Source organism: Vipera ursinii (assembly GCF_947247035.1).
Source record: "Vipera ursinii genome assembly, chromosome: 1".
In the NCBI taxonomy this organism is placed as follows: Eukaryota; Metazoa; Chordata; class Lepidosauria; order Squamata; family Viperidae; genus Vipera; species Vipera ursinii.
This window is the reverse complement of record NC_139512.1, coordinates 36,398,942-36,422,653: the sequence shown is the minus strand read 5'-3', so window position 1 is coordinate 36,422,653 and position 23,712 is coordinate 36,398,942. Positions and strand designations below refer to the sequence as shown.

The 23,712-nt window shown below is 37.1% G+C and overlaps 1 protein-coding gene across 2 annotated transcripts in view; it reads left to right on the top strand.

The window, feature by feature from the left end:
- Positions 1-23,712, top strand: part of EML1 (EMAP like 1) — a 134,252-nt gene that overhangs the window by 95,129 nt on the left and 15,411 nt on the right. For both annotated transcript variants that reach the window (XM_083349060.1, XM_083349059.1), the window contains 10 exons: positions 1,272-1,401; positions 2,698-2,847; positions 7,065-7,134; positions 12,711-12,821; positions 13,784-13,879; positions 14,532-14,666; positions 16,333-16,432; positions 18,702-18,856; positions 19,715-19,840; positions 20,543-20,674. In XM_083349060.1, coding sequence (XP_083205186.1) covers positions 1,272-1,401; positions 2,698-2,847; positions 7,065-7,134; positions 12,711-12,821; positions 13,784-13,879; positions 14,532-14,666; positions 16,333-16,432; positions 18,702-18,856; positions 19,715-19,840; positions 20,543-20,674 — 1,205 coding nt within the window. The remainder of the gene's footprint in view (positions 1-1,271; positions 1,402-2,697; positions 2,848-7,064; positions 7,135-12,710; positions 12,822-13,783; positions 13,880-14,531; positions 14,667-16,332; positions 16,433-18,701; positions 18,857-19,714; positions 19,841-20,542; positions 20,675-23,712) is intronic.

Sequence of the window (23,712 nt, the reverse complement as noted above, 5' to 3'; positions counted from 1 at the left end):
TTACTCTGTACCTTTCTTTTTCTTTTCATGTGTCTAACCATTTCTCTTATTAGCTTTAATTAAAATTTAAAATTTAACTGTGATTTTTATATATCAGATTCTCTATTAATCAAGTTTTTAAGATAAAACCTTGAGCATTAGTTATGATTTGAACTGAAATACAGTAGCATTGAATTTTGTTTAAAGACAACAAAAAGTAGCAGAGAAAAGTTTCATTCAGGAGGGGGCAGGTTTCAGAAATCACAACCTGCTTTCTATCTTCTGTGTTTAAGAAATTGACAGTCGTAAATCAATACAAATTTCAATATATATTTTACTGTTAAGTGCAGAAATACAGTATGATTTGTTCCTTGATATAGGTCTAGAAATGTATCCTATAGTCCTTGCCAACACAGGAGGTTTTATTATAGCAAGGCTTATAATATCCATTTGTACTCATTTTCAAAACAAACAAAATTGTACTGTCAAGACACATTTTTCTTTCTTTATGAAAACAGCTGCATCTAGCCAGCTTTGGCTGATGTGTAAAGTTAGACAAATTTTGTCCTATGTGTTACTTGGATGGGATCAGGGCTGTAGGCTAGACATTTAGATACATCCATAGATTTCCAGGAGCCAGGCTCACTCATTATCTTATTTCAACTTTTCTTTGATTTACAAACCTACAAAGATTGTAAATGTGACAATTGATCACAAAGTTACTTTTTCATCACCATTGTAATTGCAAATAGTTGTTAAACAAAGCAATTGCTTAAACAAGGGCTACCTATTTTTTCCAATATCCAGTTATGTTGTTGCATGCATGGTACATCAGCACAGTTCTTTTACTGTCATATCTTCACTAAGTTTCCAGTACATGTATCATTAATCATTGCAAATCAAATACTAAGTTCATGTTTAAACTAGGAAGTCATTAAAATTAACAATTTAGATACTGATATGCAGATATGTGAAAATTTAATTCAAAGTAAAATTTACTTTAGTGACTTTTTGTGTTAATTATAGTAATTACGTTAAATCCTCAGTTGGATAGCAATAGAAAAAAAGTCATTCCCTTTCTGAAAGTCATATTTTATATTTATTTATTGTGGAGTTTCAGAGTATTAAAAAGATTTTAAAATTGTGTACATAAATAATTAAGGCTTTGGGCTATTGTTTTTAAAAATATCTGTTTCTACCACATAACTTTAAAATGTTGTTAGAGACATGAAATGTTAAAATGGCAAAATACTGTATATGAATTTTGTTTGTTATGTGTTTTTTTTCAATAGAGGAAGGATATGTTAAAATGTTTCTGCGTGGACGTCCTGTTACCATGTACATGCCAAAAGATCAAGTGGAATCTTACAATTTGGAAGCAAAGGCAGAACTACCATCCAAAAAGCTTAAACTGGAATGGGTGTATCCTTATTTATGGACACACTTCAACTAAATAATGCTTATTTCTGATACTCTATTTTTAAAGTACATTTTTAAAAGTTATGAAGCATAGTAGGCATCTAAATGCAAGGAACTAATATTTTCACAGAAAGAACACAATAAATATTGATGTTATTAAGCTTCTCATCTATATATTATTAATAATCTCTCAAGTTTTCAGTTTAATGCATCCTGAAGGTATATGTTTAAATCTACCAGGTTAGTAAATTAGATGCACAAACAAAAAGGGTGCTGTAATTACTAAATATAATATAAGGAAGTGTGTTTCTAGTTGGATATCAGAGGGAATTTATAACATTTCCATACAATTTTTTTGATTAAAAACCCAATTATTAGAAAAACTATCCAGATTTTCAGCATAAGCACAAAGATGATATACTAATCAAAAACATTAGTTATGCTGGATCCCTTCTTTTAATTATTCCTAATTGTTAATATTTCAGGTTACAAGTATAAGTCAGTTTCTTTTTTGTACAAGTTAAATATAGATTTTAATTTTAGTTAAAATACTGGTATAAAACATTCTTGATTTCATCTAGCTTGGCTTTTAGTCTAATTGTCTTTTAATATTTAATATTTTAATATTGAAAAATCTAGCTAATATGATTTTCATTCTTTATTTTTTAATCTGTTCTTTTACTTTTACATGTGGTCTTATTAATGTTATATTCTTTATTTTGATTGGCTAATCAACAGTAAAATTATTATAAAGTTACTAGTAGGTATTTGTTATTGTTTTGTATGTTATACTGTATTAGAAGTCTTGGCTTAGTATCAAATATGCTGACTAACAGAGCTGCATGTTTCCCTTTGGGAAGAACCTCTTCCTGTTAGCTGGGGGATATTTGATTTTAAGTGGGGGACGGAGAATGTTCTACAGTATGTGAAATTCGTCCCTTCTACAAACTGGCACAAATTTGTTTGCAAGATTTGTTTCAAATCTTCTAGCTCACAAATGCATTCATAATCTTTCTAATAGAAAATTGGTGATCTTTGAACCAGCATATATGATAACATGCCATGAAATGTGAAAATATATATAAAATACTACAAAAGTATCTACCTTTTTAAAGGGAAATATAGAACTTTAATCACTGTTGTAATCATTAACATGTGCTACCATCAGAGTTGTTCCTCTGTTAGAAATTGGTAAAGTGTCAAGGAACCAGGGAGCCTTACTGTATGAACTTTATGATCCCAGAATTCCATGATTGTCACTTGTAATATTCAGTTGTTATGTCTTAACTAAGATGCCAGCTATGGTTATAGAGGTCGGGATTGTCGCAATAATCTGTACCTTTTACCAACCGGAGAAACTGTTTACTTCATTGCATCTGTTGTTGTATTGTATAATGTTGAAGAACAACTGCAGAGACATTATATTGGTCACAATGATGATGTGAAGTGGTAAGCCATGGAAAAGGGAACTCTGAAAAGAAATCAGAGTAAAACATTCAAAGATCTATCTATATTTTAGCTTATAACTGATAGAGAAAGCATAATGGCAAGCTTAGCATCAAATTTCTGGGGCTGTGAACGAAATTGTCTTAGAAATGGTGGTGGTCCTGGATTCACTGGTAGTGGCTAGAATATAATATAGAGCAGTGATGGCGAACCTTTTAGAGACAAGAGTGCCCAAATTGCAACCCAAAACTCACTTATGTATTATTGGGTGCCAGTTGGGAATGGCCCATTGGGTGGGTGTGGCTGCAGTGGTAACAGCAGACTGGATGGGACTAAAAAATTCAATCAATTTCAACTTTGCGAGATCTTTTTTCCCCCGCAAGAAGTTGAAATTGATTGATTGAACCTTTTTTTTTTGCACACGGTGGTGGAGGCCTAAGGCAAAAAGGTTTTATAAAACCTAGCTGAAGGCCTAGGACTGGGGCGATGATGCGCGTGCCCACAGAGAGGGCTGTGCGTGCCACCTGTGGCATGTGTGCCATAAGTTCACCACCACGGATATAGAGTCTCACTTGGTTCAATGTTTCATTTTTCCTATTACAAAGCTTGTCAAAAACTACAAAGGACATACAGCTTAGAGATTGAAGCTAAGTACTGGTTTGTCTATAGTAACCCAGGTTCAGGTTGAGGGTAAAGTAGTAGGAAGTAATATTTAAATGGGACAAGTTTACCACATACAATATAAACTATGAATGGAATGGACTGATGGATGGATACAAATTGTTCAAAAGAAACAGGTCTACAAAAAGAAGAGGGGGAGTTGCACTATATGTAAGAGAATACTACATACAGTAGTGGCCAAAACTGTGGAAACCTTTTGGGAAAAGTGTATTTTTGAAGTTTGATGGCTAATAACACCACTTTTTTTTGGAGTAGTACCATAGAATTATATATCAGTGGAAAGATAATTTAATCAAGAATGTAATGCATCATAGTTTGTTCAATTTTCTGTACTGTATTCTATGAAAATTTATAGCCAAATAACCAGAAAAAGGAAGCACAACTTGCTTAGGTTGATAACAGGTAGCTTTCCTTCATCTGATTGTAGCCAATGAGCATGAGTGTTTACAGAGCCAATAAAGGTGTCATCTTGTTTTGGCAATGAGCCAATCAGATCACAGTTGGATTCAGTTATTGTTGTCATGTGTTGAAGCTGAGAGGAGAACATTTGTCAGTGTGTTATGTGATCGCTATCAAGTTGGTTGGGTTTTTTCCCTTTCATTTAGTGAGCTTGTAAAATGTAATAAAATTAAAGTAATGGTGCAAAGAGTTGACTGGTTGCCCAGAAAGCGATGTAAAATAGTATTATTAAGTAAACAAGGCTACAGTTATAAAGAAATTAGAATAAAAATTGGTGGAAACTTAACCAAAGGTGGCATTTCTAGTGTACACTTTTCCCAAAAGGTTTCCACAATTTTGGCCACTACTGTATCTACAGAAATGCACGTGATGAAAGATAAAATCTCTTCAGAATGTATATGGGTCAATATAAAAGAGAAAAAAAAGTGACATTGTCATAGGTGTATATTACAGGCCACCCAACCAATTAGAAGAAATAGATGAACTCTTTGCCAACCAGTTAAGAAACGTATGTAGGAAGCATACCACAGTAGTAATGGGAGATTTCAACTATCCAGATATCAATTGAGAGACAAACTCTGCAGTGAGCGGGAGATCAATCAGATTCCTAATCAACCTAGCTGACAACTTTGTCACCCAATAGGTGGAGGAGGGAACTAGACGTAAAGCTATATTGGACTTAATCCTTACAAATAGAGAAGAAGTGATAGAGGGAGTTGAAATTGCCGGAACCTTGGGTGAAAGGGAACATGTCATACTGGAATTTAATGTAACAAACACTAGCAACAGAAAACAATCCAACCAGTTGTCTTAAACTTCAAAAGAGCTGACTTTAACAAACTCAGATAAAACCTAGGAAAGATCCCATGGATGAAAATCCTAAAAGGGAAAACAACAAAAGAAGCATGGGAAACCCTGAAAAATGCGATCATAAAAGTACAGACCAACACAATACCATTGAGAACAAAAAACATGAAATTCAAGAAGAAACCAGCATGCCTGCACAAAGATCTCTTTGACAAACTGAAAGACGAAAAGGACAAATACAAAAAATGGAAAGGGGCACATAACTAAGGCCGATTATCAGTAGACAGCCAGAACATGCAAAGATGAAGTCAGGAAAGCAAAGGCTCAGAACGAACAAAAACTTGCAGCAGAAATCAAGGATAATAAAAAAAAGTTTCTTCCAACATATTAACAACAAGAAAAAAGTCAAGGAAACTGTAGGCCCACTAAAGAGAGAAGATGGCAAGGAAATAACAGACAACAGGGAGAAAGCAGAGCTGCTTAACTCAGACTTTGCATCAGTCGTCACACAAAAAGAAACTATAGCCCAACATATCAAAAAACATACTGCAAAAGACATACTAGAAACAAAAGTTAAAATAAGCAACAAAATAGTAAGAGAACACATATACGACCTTGACAAATATAAATCACTGGTACCTGACAGATTACACCCCAGAGTTCTGAAAAGAACTGGTAGATGTTATCTCAGAACCATTGCACCACATCTTTCATAAATCCTGGAGTACTGGGGAAGTACCTGAGGATTGGAAAAGGGCTGATGTGGTTCCCATCTTCAAGAAAGGGGGGAAAAACACCCAGGAAACACATTCTTTGATAAAGTGACTAAACTAGTAGACCAGTGAAATGCTGTGGACGTAGTATACTTAGATTTCAGTAAGACATTTGATAAAGTAGACCTCAACCTACTGCTTGGTAAACTAGAAAAAGGTGGAATAGACAACATCACCACCAGATGGATCTGTAACTGGCTGACAAACTGTACTCAACAAGTACAAGAAGTAAGCAGTGGGATACCACAAGGTTCTGTTTTAGGCCCAGTACTCTTCAATATCTTCATAAATGACTTAGATGAGGGAATTGAAGGGGAGCTCATCAAATTTGCAGATGACACCAAACTGGCAGGAGTAGCCAACAGCCCAGAAGACAAACTCAGGATCCAAAAAGATCTAGACAAACTTGAACAATGGGCCCTATCCAACAAAATGAATTTCAGTGTGGAGAAAAGCAAAGTTTTACATTTAGGCAGGAAAGGTACAGAAAAGCTAATACAATCCTGAGTTGTGTAAACAGGCATAGAATCAAGATCACGCAAGTATTAGTACCACTTTATAAAACTCTAGCAAGACCTCACCTGGAATACTGCAGCCAATTTTGGACACCATATCACAAAAAGATGTTGAGAGTTTGGAAAAAATTCAGAGAAGAGTGAGTAAGATGATCAAAGGCCTGGAGACTAAAACATATGAAGAATGGCTGTGGGACTTGGGTTTGGCTAGTCCAAAGAAAAGAAGAAATAGGGGAGACATGATAACAGTATTCCAGTATTTGAGGGGCTACCACCAAGAAGAGCGGGTCACGTTATTCACCAAAGCACCAGAGGGTAGGACAAGAAACAATGGTTGGAAACTGATCAAATAGAGAAGCAAGCTGGTATTAAGAAGAAACTTCCTGACAGTGAGGACAATCAACCAGTGGAACAGCTTGCCTCCAGAAATTGTGAGCTTTCCACCTCTGGCGATTTTTAAGAAGAGACTAGACAATTACCTGTCTGAGATGGTATAGGTTGTCCTGCTTGAGCAGAGGGCTAGACTAGAAGACCTCCAAGGTCCCTTCCAGCTCTATTCTATAATCCTCATCAATTATACATCGCCAAATATGCATAATTAGAAAATTATGCATTTTATCTAATAAAAGGAACAGAAATTGGTGCAACTGCATTTTTAGTCATCTTCATACTTTTAGCATTAGAAGATGCTGTAGATAGATAAATCCAATCTGAAAATTTTGTAATGAAAAATAAATGATCAGATCTGAATAGATACTGACATAAAATAAAATAGCATTGTAGGGTACTATAGTATGCAGTAGCATTTAATATTAGATAAAATATGTGATAAAGTAAGAATGTTTTCTTGTGCACCTCAATAAATTTTTGGGAAATAATCAAGTAAAATGTGTTTTGTTGTTTTCATTCATGTTATAAAAATGCTTTTAAATTTTTATTTAATAAAGGTGTGTTTTCTTTCTCTCCCCCACCTTTTTTTTGGCAGCCTAGCAGTGCATCCTGACAGGATTACCATAGCAACTGGTCAGGTTGCAGGGACATCTAAGGATGGAAAAGTAAGCAGTTATTAGAATTTTATTTCCTTGAAATGAAATTATTCTTGCCCTATGCTAGAATTGTTTAATATTAATATAGAGCAGTTGTTGAAATAAAGCCCTAATATTTGTGTTAGTGAATAAGATACTAATTGGTTAATGAAATATATGAAAGAAGTTGACATTGCTCCTAGGCTTCATATTTCAAGCATATTTTTAATCTAAAACTGTATCAGTGTTGTCCATGCCTTGTTATAACATTGATTTGGCTACTTCATAAAGCTTCATAAAATTTCTAAATATTAGAATCATGGTTGTAAATTATTTTGAATTCAGTATTCAGTCTATTCATTTATATGATACTTCCAGTGTTTGGTATGAGAGTTAATTTATATTAAAATGAAGCTTTAAGATACCATTAATTCAGGATTAAAATGAGGGGGCCTTGGTGCTCTCTGAACTTGGTTTTTTTCTTGCAGATGTTTCATTACCCAAACTATTATATTCTAATGGCTTGCTCTGACAGTATTGGTGGGAGTAGTCTTAGAGGTTCTTTGGTTGGGCCGTTTGCTGTTTCTGGAATGTTCTTGATGTATGGCAATGTTATTCTTTTTAGGACTTGGTTGGGCTGTACTGGGTTGACACTTTTTGATAAAGTTGCATGGATATCCATTTTGTTAGAATATGTTGTACAGATGTTCTGTTTCCTTTTTCTGCTGTTCAGGGTTGCTGCAGTGACTTTGTGCTCGTCTAAATAAAGTTCTTATGCAGCTTCTCTTGTGGGAGGTTGGGTTGCTTTGGTGTGGAGCACTTGGATGGTGTGAGTGATTTTTCTGTAGACTTGCATTTCTAGTTTGCCAGTGTGGTCTCTGCTGATCAAGATGTCCAGGAAGGGTAGCGAGTTGTTGTTTTCTTCTTCTCTGGTAAACTGGAATCCTTTGAAAATATTGGTGATGGTTCTGTGAGTGTTCTCTAATTGGTCCTTTTTTATTATGGTGAAGGTGTCGTCTATATCAGTGGTTCCCAACCCCCAGGCTGCGGCCTACTATGAGGCCACGGCCCACTACCAGGCCATGGCCTATTTGGAATTGGACTGCATGAGTGGCTGGCTGGAGTGCGCACGCACCTGCACCAGCCTGCCACTCACACAAGGGATACCATTATATTTATATTCTGTTTATTGGTTTTCAATAGTTGTCTGGTTGGTCATTTTAATTATATAACATGGGATTAATTCTTACATTTGACACAACATATATTCTTTTCATTTTTCATTTATTTAAACATACTGTAAAACCTTGGCTGGATTAAAATAGTTTCCTTGAAAATGTTTTAAAAGATGCATTAATATCCTTAATTTGGTCTTTTAATATCATTTTTCTGCTATTAATTTAAAAACTTAAAAACCTCTGCTAGGTCACATTTTTGATATCCATAAACTAACATAATGGATAATGTCTCTTAGCCCGACTAACCTCACAGATTTGTGTTGTGGGATAAAATAAGAGCAGATATGTCAAACTTACAACATCACGTGACGGTCGCACAATGTATTGGGAGAGTTTTGCCATTGCCGGCAATGGGGTGGGTGCTGCTTCTGGATGACATATCCGGCCTGCGGGCCAGCAGTTTGACACCCCTGAATAAGAGGAACGTTTATATAACTTGAACTCCTAAATGAAACGCAGGATATCAGTCTAATAAATAAACTAAGTGTAATCTCATGAATTAGTCCACTGAACTAACTTCAGTCATCAGTATATAAATATTTTCTATCTCCTGTGCAAGTTGTAGTTCAAGCTTAAATTTACAAAGGTTGCTCTCTAGTGGTCCTGTAAATGCATTGCATGATATTATATTAAAATATGTCAATTTAGAAACATATAAGGGTACTCCAAATACAGATTGTATCTGTAGTTAATTATAATTTGAAAGCCCATTTGTTTATGGCTAGGTTTTAATCTATAAGGCTTTTCAGTTTTTAAAAATATATCATTTTGAAGATTTTATAGATAAGAATGGCAAGCCCTTTCTGAAGCATTCCATAAAAATTGCATGGACTTTTCCAGGCAGTCATCAAGAATCAACACTGACTTGAAGGTTCCCCAAACAAAAAATTATACATAATTAGTTTTACTGTAACAAGAAAATACTGTGTTTCCCTGAAAGTAAGACCTACCCCGAAAATAAGCCCTAGGCTGATTTTTGGGGGTGGGCCTAATGTAAATCCTACCCCAAAAATAAGCCCTAGTTTTGGGGTGAGGCACATGCCTAAAAATCAAGCTGGGGTGGGGGGGGTGGAGCTGCCCCATGTACCTAGCACCTGCTTACCAAGCCTCCCATGAATCAACACCTGCCTCTCCTTGCTGGCATCCCCCAGTCTGTATTTCGCAGTCCTCAGCCTCAGCCTGTGTGGCCAAGAACCGAGCTATGGATTCAATCCATAGCTGGATTGAATCTGGCTGCAGAGGCCTTCCGGAAAGGCTTCTGCAAAGTGCAGGCCAGAGCTCCATTCTCAGTTTCAGAATGAAGCTGCTCCTTCAGCCGCAGAAGAGGTGGGCCAACTGGGCAGGGCTGTTGGTGCCGCGCCACAAGGTGAGTGGAAAAGACAGCCCCCCCCCGAAAATAAGACCTGGCGCCTCTTTTGGAGGAAAAAAAAAGACTGGGCCTTATTTTTGGCGAAACTTGGTAGAGAAAGCATTTATATAAAACTTTAGAATTTTCATATTACGGAAAGGGACACAATAGAATCTTAATATATTCATGAACTCAAATAGACTTCTATTAATTTTAGTCAACTTATATCCCCCCCAGTGCCCTCCAAAAATACCAGGGACCCTTCTCTCTTCCCAATAATTCAAGCACCAGAATTTTAGAATATTTATTTGTAAGAATATTTTTCAAAGTTAGATTTTTGTGATTTTTGATTATATGCTATCAAGTCACAGTCAACTGTTAGTAATCACATAGATTTTTTTCCCCATGACAATTGCCCCTGACTTAGTCCTTCAGGACTTCCAATGATGCATTCATCACCACTGTAATTGACTATCCATTTTGCTGCTTGGTCATCCTGTTCTCTTTCACCTTCGAAGTAGGATAATTTGGGCCTGGTCATTTGTGCCTTGCATGAGAACTCTGGGTTGATTGGTTTGATAATCCATTTGCTTTGTTCCCATTTAGACTTTAGATTGCTTCAGTGCATATGGGAGTGTAGCACCAGTTTGCAATTCTGGAAAAAGAATGTGCTTGATTAAAAGTTGCAAATAGGTGCTGCTCTTCATGCATTCTAAAGCATCTTTTTGCCTTTTACCTCAAGTACTCCATAACTGTAATATCTGCACTTCAAATGAGGCCCTAAGCCTAAAAGAGTTATTGCAGTTAAGACTTCTAACAAATTCATAGTACTAATTTGTCATTTGAACTGAAGTGCTTTTACCATTTTCCAAAGAATTTGAATAGAATTGTTTTAGTGTTTATGACATTAGATCACTGCAAATATGGGAATATTATGAGATGATTAGTGGTTCCTCAAGCTGACCAATAGGAAAGTACAGAAATCCTGACCTTCCTCTCCAACTACATTGATTCATGGAATAACCAAATAATCCCATTACTGCTCTACATAAAAACAGGAAAAATAAAGTTATAAACAGCGCCTCCATTTTTGACTGCATGTATCTATCTATCTATCTATCTATCTATCTATCTATCTATCTATCTATCTATCTATTTATTTATTTATTTATTTATTTTATTGCATTTATATACCGCCCTTTCTCAGGGCGGTTTACAGGGCAATTAAAAAGCAAAATACAAAAGTTAAAAAACCAAATTTAAAAAAATTAAATTTATCCCTGTATAAGTAAAAACCCCAGTTAAAATAAAATTAATCCTCAGCCTGGGCCAGGATTTGACTGTTTTGCAAAAAAAAAAATGAGTTGTTATTACGAAGAAAAAGTGCAAAACATCAAGATATCATTGTTCCAGCATATAAATTTCTATTAAAAGTAGGGTGGTATGGATGATGGTATGGAACCATAGCTTTTAGCCAGGTGCCTTCATTGCAAGGTAAATCACAGCATAGATTTATTTGAACTCCCTGTTCAGGGTGACTCAGTGGCTTAATGATACTGGAGATGGCCTCAACTCCAGTGTTTCGAGCTGCAGCACTGACTGTCAGGGTGAGCTCCTGTCACTTGTTTTAGGTTCTGTCTGCCCAACAGTTTGAAAGCATATTTTGTGCAAGTGGACAGATAGGTACCACTTTGGTTGGGAGATGAGCTGGTGCTCAGTGCAGGCAGGCAGTTTCCTGCTGGCTTTGAACCTTTCTGGTTGTGGTGCCCGTTTACAAGACAGCTCTGGGAAAGGAGGGGGCCTTTGGTGACGCTGCAGGGATAGCTGCTCATCTTTCTCTTTGGTGGAAAGCCAGCTCACTCTCATGTAGCGCACCTTGGGAAGCCCACCAGCATTTCCTATAACAGAGTTAGTAACTTGGCAAGCCAAACCAATACTCAGCACTAGCATTGTGGTCTCCTGGCTACTGTAACAGTATACTAACAACAACCACAATAACTGGTCAGGAGATGGTTAAGACAAGAGTTCAAAACATATTGTTTATATAAACAGGTAGAATCAACCCAGGAGTTTTTTAAAACAGGGATTGTGACATTGACTGAAATATTGAAACTGTGTTCATGAATAAGTTTGTCTGTGAAATTTACTGGGACCTTGATGTACAGAGAATAGGAGGAAGAATGAAGGAAGAGTTTCTGCCAAAGGGAAAATGGACTGCTTCCAAACTGGGCAGAGCAGATCATACAGTGACATTTTGCCATGTGGCATAGCTTATATGCCAATACCAGATCAGTGCAGTTCTACATGGGCAGGTGTCCTAAAACCTTTAGCAGCAATATGCCCATAGTTAATTATTGTACCTTCAAACTTTGGCATAGAATGGACTGTTGTTCAAAATACCTGTCGTTTGCCTTGAGGTGGGTTGATGACTTCAAACAGAATAATGTTTGAATGAATGAACCTTTATTGTCAAGTACAACATGTACTGTATACATTGAGATTGGCTGAGCCTCCCTTCATGCTCCCCCCAACTCAGTGACAACAAACCCACCATCTTGTTACACCATGTGAGCTAATTGCACAACACACTTGACCTCACAAGTCAATCATACATAAAGCTATTTCCCATTCAAGAGCCTGACAGCCCATGGATAGAAGCTGTTCTTCAGCCTGTTGGTACGGCTGGCTATACACCTGTATCTCCTACCCGATAGTAGGAGAGTAAAGAGGTACTGACCAGGGTGTAAGTCATCCCTGAGAATTTTCCTCACTCTTCTAAGGCAACGAGCCTTGGCGATGTCATCCAGTGGTGTCAGGGAACAGCCCACGATGTTTTGTGCTGTGCTCACCACCCTCTGTAAAATATTCAAGTAACAAATTGCTGTAATAATTTGACCACAGATAATAGAACCTCTTATTTTCTTACTTATGTTTCTGCAAACTGAAAATGTTCAGGATGTTGAGAATTGTTTAACTCTGCCCTTAAAGCATCTTCTATTTTTGTTCACTGACTTTTACAGCAATTACTGCCTCATGTCCGCATTTGGGATTCTGTTACTTTGAATACACTACATGTAATTGGCATGGGATTCTTTGATCGAGCTGTTACATGCATTGCATTTTCTAAGTCGGTGAGTAATATCTAATGTATATTTAATATACTTTGTAAGCTTCTCATGGCCAATTGTAAGTTTTTTAAAATTAAGACTGCAGGATGTCTGTGGAAATTTTCAGTCATCCAGGTCATAGTTGTCTCAAAGGTGATTTTTCAAAAAGTCAACTGGACTGTTTTTTCTTTAAGACTGCTGGAATTATTTCTTTGTAATCAAATGCATTTTTGGGAACTTGACTTCAGAGTTGGTTGCATAGATTTTACCTATAAATAATATGATTCGTTTCAAGAGATTTTCTCTGAAAAATATGAATTAGTTTTGAGTGCACTCTTTACTTAATAAAGGAAAGACGTTGTAAGTATAAGAACACAGTTTTCAAATATATTTATAGGTATAAATGTTGTTATATAATATTGCTAAATAGCTCAGGGCTTTTTTTTGTCATAGAATGCTCAGAACGGAGTTCCGGCACCTTTTTGGGATGGAACCTTGTAGGGTAGGCAAGGCGGGTTGTATGACATGTGTAAGTTCCGGCACCTTTTTGTTTTACAACAAAAGCACTGGCTATCTTTATATTTTTTACATTTCTTTACTTTTATACTAAGAAAGGGATAATCTCCTTTTTGAATAAGAGAAACATTTAGATTTAGAACTCTGCTCAACTGGAAGACAATCTGTGGAATTAGCTGAATGCATAAAGAGAAGGAGATTATTTTATTTGTCTTAGAGTTCATACAGTTTACGTTTCACATTAAAAACAGTTGCAGTTTCTTCACTGATAACTGACTGCAAATACATCTTTGTTTAAGCTATATGGTCTCAACATTCTCAAGATGGTTTGGTTCTTAAGCCATTTTTTCAGGCAAAGTATTTGTAATATCCTAATTACAAAACTAGCTGGAAGATGAGTGCTATTAATCACTTGGTTTTGAAATAGCAAGCAACTGAAGGATGATGGAGTACTTCATGTTTTATTTCAGAATGGAGGCAGTAACTTGTGCTCTGTAGATGACTCCAATGACCATGTACTTTCAGTATGGGACTGGCAGAGGGAAGAAAAAGTTGCAGAGGTCAAGGTATTTTGCATTTGTGTGTTGCTTGAAATGAGCAGGATTTTTTTTTTGTGGTCAAAAAATATCCATAATATTTCATCTTCATCCCAGCATCTTGTTGATGTTGATGTGACCACTAGTCTTGCTGTTAAATCCTTTTCCTGTTGAAATGTATCCATTATACCTGAATGCTATGGGAGAAAATATCCTGCCTCTTCTGTACATCTGTAATAAGATTTTCTTATCAGTAAGAAACTTGTTTTGTATGGATAAAGTGGAAATGAAGAAAACTGCATTATTCATAGCTCTCATTTCTAAATTGTGCCAAGACCTTCTGGCACTATAAAAGGTGCAGATTTATCTTTTTTGGTGTAAAATCCACACTTGCAACAGTTCAGTAACTTGAGATTCATGTATGAGAAATCATTATAAATCTTTAAACAATCTTTACTCATTTGTACATGTAAGTAGACTGCATAAGTAAAAGTTATGTTCTTTTAAGAGAAGAGACATTTTCCAAACCTTTACATGAAGTATTTTGAGTTTATCTATTTGTTTTAATATAAATAAGAAAGTCACAGTGCACTAATACGTTATCAAACAAGGAGTTCTTGGAACTTGATATTAAAATTATTGCTTTTGTTTGCAAATATAAAATATTTCTTCTTCTCCTTAGTGCTCTAATGAAGCAGTATTTGCCGCTGATTTTCATCCTACAGACACTAATATAATAGTTACATGTGGAAAATCTCATCTTTATTTTTGGACGATTGAAGGGAATTCTCTTATCAAAAAGCAGGGATTATTTGAGGTACGAATGTTTGTGTTCTTGTTTATTTTTTTCCTTGCAGCCAGAGGATCATTAAGGGAATGATGATTTGCTCTGCTGTCGTGCTGTTTCTTTAGAAACCAGGATACAGTGCTTTAATGATACATGGCATCATAAGCAGCAGAATTAATTTCTTTATTTCTTTTGTACCCTGAACTATTCCCTAGCAACCTTCTTCTTAATGTATAATTTCATTTTTTTCTTTTAAATCCCAACAAAATGATTTTCCTCATTAGAAAGCATGAAATCAGTAATTTAATTATTTTAAACTATCAAGTATTAACTATCAACTTAACCATAATTAAGTGAAGTCTGTTTCATTACAGTGAAATTAGAGTTACCTATGTAGCTAAAAATAATTTAAAAGAGTGAATCAAAAATTTACTGTATTATTAAAATCATGGCTATTTGGTGATTGCACTATTAAGATGTTGTTTTTGCTACTATTGATCACTTTCTTATTTTCATAAACTTTCTGTGCTTAATAGAATCCCATTGTGCACACTATTGTGCTATTTTTTTTATTATTTCTTTTCTCTTTTGCTTGATAAATCTTAAAGTTGAGGTTTCCCTCTCTCTCTCTATTTCCTTGCCATTTTCCTGAATCAGTATTTGGCATCATCAACTAAAAAAATGGTTTTGTTTTCTAATACTTGTTCTTACACTTTTTTGTCAAATTTATTTCGCCACTTATCTCCCCCCAAGTCTAGCAAAAATGGACAAAAAAACCTCTTTGATATGTTGGAAATGTAGAAAATTGCCAGGGACCTACTATCACATGTGGTGAGAATGCCCAAAAGCTCAAGAATTTTAGCAACTGATAAAAAACTAGCTGGAAGAGATATTATCACAAAAAATCGAATTAAAACCAGAAACCTTTTTATTAGGGATTATCAAAATTCAGTAAAGGATCTTTATATTTAGTACTGCACATTCTAACTGCAGCAAGACTAGCCTGTGCTCAGAAATGGAAGAGAAAAGAAACCCCTACCGAAGTAATAAATAAAATCCTATCCTGCACTGAAATGGATAGGTTAACATTAGAGCTTAAAAATAAAACCGAAACAGACTATTACGAAATTTGGAATGAAGTGTATAAATGGCTAGAGTCAAGGAGGAATGCTGGGACGAATGTTTATTGATATGTTGACAGTTTATTCTCTATAAGATAGAATTGAAAATTATTTAATCACAAGGTACATGATCGAAAGAATGCCTACTAGAGAGTTCATAGATTCTATATGTATTTTTTGTTATAACGTAAAGAAATCTTTTTCTTTTCACAAGGTAATACTAATAGCATTATTTAAACCAGGGAACTTGTATCATGTCCACCATGGTTTTTTTAAAACTGTATATTCAGTAAAAAAAATTGTAAAAAAAAAAGACCAAGGGAGAGAAAGCATATATACAATGTGAGCTATTCACTTCATTGATTAAATACATATACACTTGTTCTACAACATTAAGACTGTAATATAGCTTTCTCACTTTTAAACCCTGAAGACAAGGCATTGTTCTTATGTTTTTTCTCCATTGTGGAGAAAAGCTGTGTTTTTAAATAGTTAATATGTTGATAACTGAACGAAATATATGAAATATATAATAAAGGTCCAGTTGCTCAATAATGTTCTATTTTATCCTGTAGAAACAAGAAAAGCCAAAGTTTGTCTTATGTGTGACATTTTCTGAAAATGGTGATACAATCACAGGAGATTCAAGTGGAAATATCTTAGTATGGGGAAAGGGTAAGAAAAGAATGAATTTGCATAATAGTAAATGACTATTTACCATATACAGAAGAAAAAAATTCTCTTTAGACATACACACACAAATAGCAAGTAAGATTTTTGAGACATTTTAATACAATTTTATGCAAAAATGATATTTTCAAAATACTAGATTGGATATCATATATCACATCATATATCATCATATCATCATATCATATATCATATCATATCATATCATCATATCATATCAATACAATTAGTAAATAAGCACCAGCAGCTGGAAAAAACAGATTACCTACAAAAATTGCTTACTTTTTTTTTTACCACCTCCCCCTCCACACACATATTTTCTGTAGAGCAGAAAGATTGGTTAGGAAAAGATTTCAACAGAGTACTTTCAGCTGTTTTCATAGTGCATCCACAACTTCTAGCCCTGGGTTGCTGGCCCAATCACATTGTCCTTGATGTGTAAAAGGACACAACTCTTGAAATCCCTTTCTCTCCAATCTCTTTGCTTTGAAGATGAGTGGTGGTGGTCAGAATTGTCCAATTTCTATAGGCAATCTTTCCTTAGCTTGACCCTCCCCCCCACCCCCAAGACCAAAGAAACTGAAGAGAAAGAGATTTCCAGAGAGGAAACTGTTTGCTCTTCTACATATCAAAAGCAGTGCAATTGCACCAGCAGTAGGACGGGTCAGGAATTTGCCTATACAAATTGCTTGCAAAACAGAGAAATGGAAAGAAAGATCTTTCAAGAGAATACTGTAAGCTGTTTCTATAGTACGTCTGTGGCCAGCACTGTAATGTATTGGAATTTTTACTTGAACTGTTCACGTGCCTGTTTGAATGCTGCTTAAGGTTGCTTAATGGTGTGTCTGTGTAATGGTCACCGACTAAGCCAGACTTGCTGTTTCCAAGAAGATTATTGGATGATTTGGGGCATGAATGGGTTCCTTTAAACCTATTGGCCACCACCTAGTGGCCAACCATATAAGTAGCTGCGCAGCAGCCTCTGTTTCAGTTCTGTTCCTGTTTGCCTCAATAAAGCAATGTTCCTGTTTGCAACATCTCGTCTCACTTATTGTCTGCAAAGAACCGGCTACACAATAAGCACGATTGGATTGTTTTCAAGATTGTTGTTGTTAGCTGCGAAGTCGTGTCCGACCCATCGCGACCCTATGGACAGCATTCCTCCAGGCCTTCCTGTCGTCTACCATCTTCTGGAGTCCATTTAAGCTCACGCCTACTGCTTCAGTGACTCCAGCCACCTCATTCTCTGTCGTCCCCTTCTTCTCTTGCCCTCCATCTTTCCCAGCATTAGGCTCTTCTCCAGTGAGTCCTTCCTTCTCATTAGGAGAAGATGTGCTAGAGCAAATAGCTTACTTTTCTACAATCCTTTTCTCTCAATATCTCATCTCCACAATGGGGGAGGAAAGAAAAAAAATCACAGGTCAGGAACAAGGCAAAACATTGTCTGCAATGGTGATCACATGAATGAGGGATGCTGTGAGCTTGTAAATGGGGTGTAAGTTTATTCATATGGTCCATCCAATGAGATTGAGCTGGTGCAGTGGTTAGAATAACCACAATTAGGAGTTCGATCCTGACTGGCCTTCCATTCTTCCGAGGTCAGTGAAATGGGGACTCAGATTGTTGGGGGCAATATGCTGACATTTGTAAGCCACTCAGAGAATGCCATAAAGCATTATGGACTGGTATATAAGTTTAAGTTTAAGTTTATTGAATTTATATACCGCCCTTTTCCCGTAGGACTCAGGGCGGTTTACAAGGTATTTAAAAACGTCAATACAATACAAAAGTTAAAAACAATTAAAAATAATTAAATTTGATCCCTGAAAAATATAAAACCCCAATTTAAGTCTTAAGTGCTATTGCTATGGATAGGCACTCAGGGTCCACTCCTTTAGGGACTCTTATGTGCAAGGCACAAACAATTGAGTCTTCTCTATTGCTGTCCATTTCTTTGGAATAGCCTATTATCTGAAATTAGACTTCCCCAACCCTGTTTTGTTTTATGTAATCATGAAAATCTGTTTTTTAAAGAAATCCCTAAGAGGAGATCTAGGATAAGTTAGAAATCCAATCTTTTTTTATAGTTGACTTATTGTTTTTTTCTTTTCAAAACTTTAACATTTCTTTAGAGCTCCTGACCAGAAAGAAATTATAGTGGCCACCACACTGTATTTCCTTTAGCAACGGAAAAACTAAATGAATAATCCAATAAAACATTATTTTTAGTGAGCTTCTGTCCTCTTCTTTCCAGGTACCAACAGAATAAGCACTGCAATTCAAGGAGCTCATGAAGGGGGCATATTTGCCCTTTGTATGTTACGAGATGGCACCCTTGTGTCTGGAGGTGGAAAAGATAGGAAGTTGATATCTTGGAATGGGAATTATCAGAAAATTCATAAAACTGAGGTAATGACTCCGGGCTTTAAAACTAATATTTTTGTTTTAAAGAATGTTCATTGTTTTACCACTTGATGCCTGAAGAGGCACTTTCCCTTATTTCTTCTAAAAATATTAGTGTGATTTTTATTACAAGAATATGTATTCTAAGTACATATATTGATAACTTTGGATAAATCACATAATTCACCTGTTTTGAAGAGGCCATATATTTTGATGTTATCCTACAAATTTGCCCTACTTTTTCCTATCCTTTGAAAAAGCTGTGAATAAGCTGTATTTTTAGCTGTACTTTTGTACTTGTATCCAAAGAAGTGCCTATTTTGCCGTTGCACCTTAGAATTATTGAATTAAGAAACTATAGAATACATAACTTTCTATCCAACTATCTTCTTCATTTGTGAGGGAATGCTCATCATAGTTCCATAGACTCATGGACCACTCACCAACTCTCTGTATAGATCTTTGAAGTGGGTGAATAAAATGCAGTCTGGAGAAACAGATGGTTTGTCTTGTAAAATATAAAAATCATGCATTTATTACATTTGCTTATGGGTCAGTTTTGTCATAACTACTTTGAATTGTAACCGAGAGTGGCTACAAATTAACCATTTCCTCTGTGTTCCTGGAATCCTTAAAAATTCTTTATTTCAAACAAAAAAAATGCTCTTCTCAACTTCATTTTTTTCTGCTTCTAACTAACAAAAGTTACTTCTGTCTTGCTTCCCAAAAGAAAAAACTGATTCAGCTGAATAAATATCTTACCCACTCCACTGATATCTTTATATAAGCACAATAGGACTGTATACTTGAAAAATAATTATATACACACTTAATTTAATTATTTCTATTTTTTTTCTAAAACAGATTCAGGAGCAGTTTGGTCCTATAAGAACAATAGCAGAAGGAAAAGGTGACATTATTTTGATAGGAACCACTCGAAACTTTGTGCTCCAAGGTTCTTTGTCAGGAGACTTTTTTCCCATTACCCAGGTAGTTATTCTTTTTTTAGTACACTCTTTCCCTAAGACCCATGTTTTCGAAAACATGTAACATTAAATATATTACTTTTTAGAAAAATGCTGCATGATAAGCCTGAACGAACTATTCTTGCAGATGAGTTGAGAATTTGCTAAATACTAAATATTTGCTAAGTAATAATTTTATAGAAAGTCTATCTAACCCCAATTTACAGTTTTACAGGCAGGGAACAGACTAGATTTTTAAAGCTGTTGTTCTCTTGTATTACCAATAAGTGCACCAGATGTGGAATTATCTACACTTCATTTAAAGACAATAATCCTGGATTATTAAACACAGTATGCCTAAGCCTTCCTTTATACAAATCAGTAAATTAATTATGCATAAACAAATTAGCATATTTGAACCTTGAAATTATGGATTACTGTATTCAGACAAGCCAGGATTGTTTCCTTTTACACAAACAAACTAATTATACATGGCTAAATTAGCATTATATTTAAATGTTGAGTTCAGATATAACCTTTGGCCCAGATATAATCTAAGACGTTTGTGCCTGGATTGTATACTAGCTTTCCTATGTGTAAAACCAAGTGAAACATAATATGCACTATCAAATACCTTATTCATGTTGTGTATTCATATTATTTCTGGCTTATGATGCCATACAAACTATTGTTCATTTACCAAAGACATGTTTCTGTGTTAATTCAGGGCCATACCGATGAACTTTGGGGACTAGCAGCACATCCCACTAAACCTCAGTTTTTTACATGTGGGCAAGACAAACACATTATGCTCTGGGATTCGATCAGCCATCGTCCAATCTGGAACAAAACTATAGAGGTATTTTTTTTAAAAAAAAAGGAGTTAAAATATAATTTTGCTTTTATAACAAATTATTAAGTGAGGAATTGGGAATATTTTTAAAACTAAGAGCTGTATCCACTCTGAACAAGCATATCAAGGGAGAATCACTACTTGACGTAGGCAAGAACAGAATAATTGCTATTATGTATTTTGCTGTGTCTTCTCTTGGATATATGCACGGCATTCATCCCAATGTTGATTCATCTCCATATACATTCACATATCTACCGACCCTTACATTCACCTCCAGAACCACTTTCTCATATACATAACACATACCCTGCACATTCCCATTCACACACCTGATTCACTTACATAATATCAAAATTCACACCATTCTTTCCATGTTGCTTATGAGAAGTTGAGCCATTTTTCATCATGTGATATTGAAGGATTTCCAGGTATCCACTATCTGAATGAGAGAAAAATCCCCCTCCCCCATTTCCCTCTACTGGAGACTTTAGCAAGGAGAGTGATAAATCTTGCATGGTGGTGCACTCTCAGAGAGACTGTTTACAGTTAGAAAGATTTGACAGAAATGGTTCATTCTGTTTTTCCGTATAATAATAGTCTGTTAGATCTCCTTGTAGAGCATAAGGCCAGCACCATATGGACAACTGTCATATAACATGCTGAGGATTTCATAACAAGTTTTTATTTCAAGTATGGTGTGCTTCAATTTAAAAGACTCTTCATGTTTGAAATATCATCCACAGCAATACTGTACAAGCATTCATCCAAGCTTCCTATACTTCCTGAGTGTTGTTCACTTTTAAAGTTACTATTCAGTCAGCTAATTGTAACAAATCTCAGTTTATTTTACTTTGAGTGCTGAAAAAAATGTTGAGTATTCATAGTTTAGTGCTTGACTAATAATTAGGTAACGGGGCCTAGAGAGCTGCTGGAGGTCCAGCCGATCCGAATCCGACCGGTTGCGGTTAAGAACCTATATTAGGTCTTATCTCGCAGTGATGAGGGCAGCGAGGTGCAATTACTTGTCTGCCCTCATCGCGTCCGCAGATAATCGCCCGGCCGCCCTGTTTAGGGTGACTCGCTCCCTCCTTAATCAGGAAGTGAGGGAGGATCCCTTGCAGGGTCGTGCCAAGGAGTTTGGTCAACATCTGTCGGATAAAATCGCTCGGATTCGGACCGGTTTGGACTCCAGCTGGGCAGAGTCTGACGATCAGGACACGGGCAGTCTTGTCAATGTTATCTGGGAGGAGTTTGATTCTGTGACCCCTGATGAAGTAGACAGGATTATGGGGAGGTTGAGCTCCACCACATGTTTATTGGATCCGTGCCCTTCCTGGCTGGTTTATGCAGCCAGGGAGAGGACACAAGGCTGGTTCCAGGCGGTGATATCTGCTTCTTTGAGTGAGGGTAATTTCCCCACTGTCTTGAAGGAGGCGGTGGTGAGACCTCTCCTCAAGAAGCCTGCCTTGGACCCAGCTGTCTTGAACAACTTTCGTCCAGTCTCCAACCTTCGCTTTCTTGCGAAGGTTGTTGAGAGTGTGGTGGCGCATCAGCTCCCTCTGGTCCTGGATGAAGCGGATTATCTGGACCCGTACCAATCAGGTTTCAGGCCCGGGTACAGCACGGAGACGGCATTGGTCGCTCTGGTGAATGATCTCTGGAGGGCCTGGGATAGGGGATATTCCTCTGTCCTGGTCCTATTAGACCTCTCGGCGGCTTTCGATACCATCGACCATGGTATCCTGCTGCGACGTCTCAGGGGATTGGGAGTGGGAGGCACAGTTCTTCGGTGGTTCTCCTCCTATCTCCTGGGACGTTCGCAGTCGGTGTTGGCAGGGGGGCAGAGATCGGCCCCTAGGTCTCTCGTTTGTGGAGTTCCTCAGGGTTCGGTTCTCTCGCCTCTCCTGTTCAACATCTACATGAAACCGCTGGGTGAGATCATTCGTGGTTTTGGAGTTGGGTATCATCAATATGCTGATGATACCCAACTTTTCATTTCGACCCCAAACCACCCCAGTGATGCCCTTGCTGTGATGTCCCGTTGCCTGGAGGCGGTTCGGGTCTGGATGGGGAGGAACAGACTTCAACTCAACCCTGACAAGACTGAGTGGCTGTACATTCCGGCATCCCGGGACATTCAAAAGTTCCATCACTTTCTATGGGGGGTGAGTCTTTACCCCCCGTAGATAGGGCTCGCAACTTGGGAGTCCTCCTGGATGCACGGCTTACCTTAGAAGATCATGTAGTAGCCGTGACCAGGGGGGCTTTCGCACAGGTTCGCCTGGTGCGGCAGTTGCGGCCCTATCTAGACCAGGATGCCCTGTGTACGGTCACTCATGCGCTCGTGACCTCTCGTCTTGACTATTGCAATGCTCTCTACATGGGGCTTCCCTTGAAGACCACTCGGAGGCTCCAACTGGTACAGAATGCGGCCGCGAGAGTTGTCTTGGGAGTTTCCCGGTACTCCCATGTTACACCTTTGCTCCGCGAGCTGCATTGGTTACCAGTTGTCTTCCGGGTGAGGTTCAAGGTCTTAGTGATGGTTTTTAAGTCCTTACATGGCATGGGTCCGGAATACCTCGGGGACCACCTGCTGCCGGCGTCGACTCCCCTCCGCCCCGTGCGTTCCCACAGAGAGGGCCTCCTCAGGGTGCCTCCAGTCAGAGAATGTCGGCTGGTGGCCCCCAGGGGGAGGGCCTTCTCTGTGGGCGCTCCGGCTTTGTGGAATCATCTGCCGGTTGAGCTCCGGATGGCACCGGATCTCCGCTCCTTCCGGCGCGGGTTAAAGACCCATTTATTTGAACAAGCTGGCCTGGCCTGATGGGGAATTACTTAGGGTTTTAATATTTATATATATATTTTATAGTTCTTATTGTGGGCAATAATTTAATTCCTTTTTAACTTTTGTATTTTTGTAGTTTTAAGATATGCCCTGTTCACCGCCCTGAGTCCTTCGGGAGAAGGGCGGTATAAAAAATTAATTAATTAAATAAATAAATAATAAATAAACTATAATCTTTGGTAGATTTATTTATTTGTAT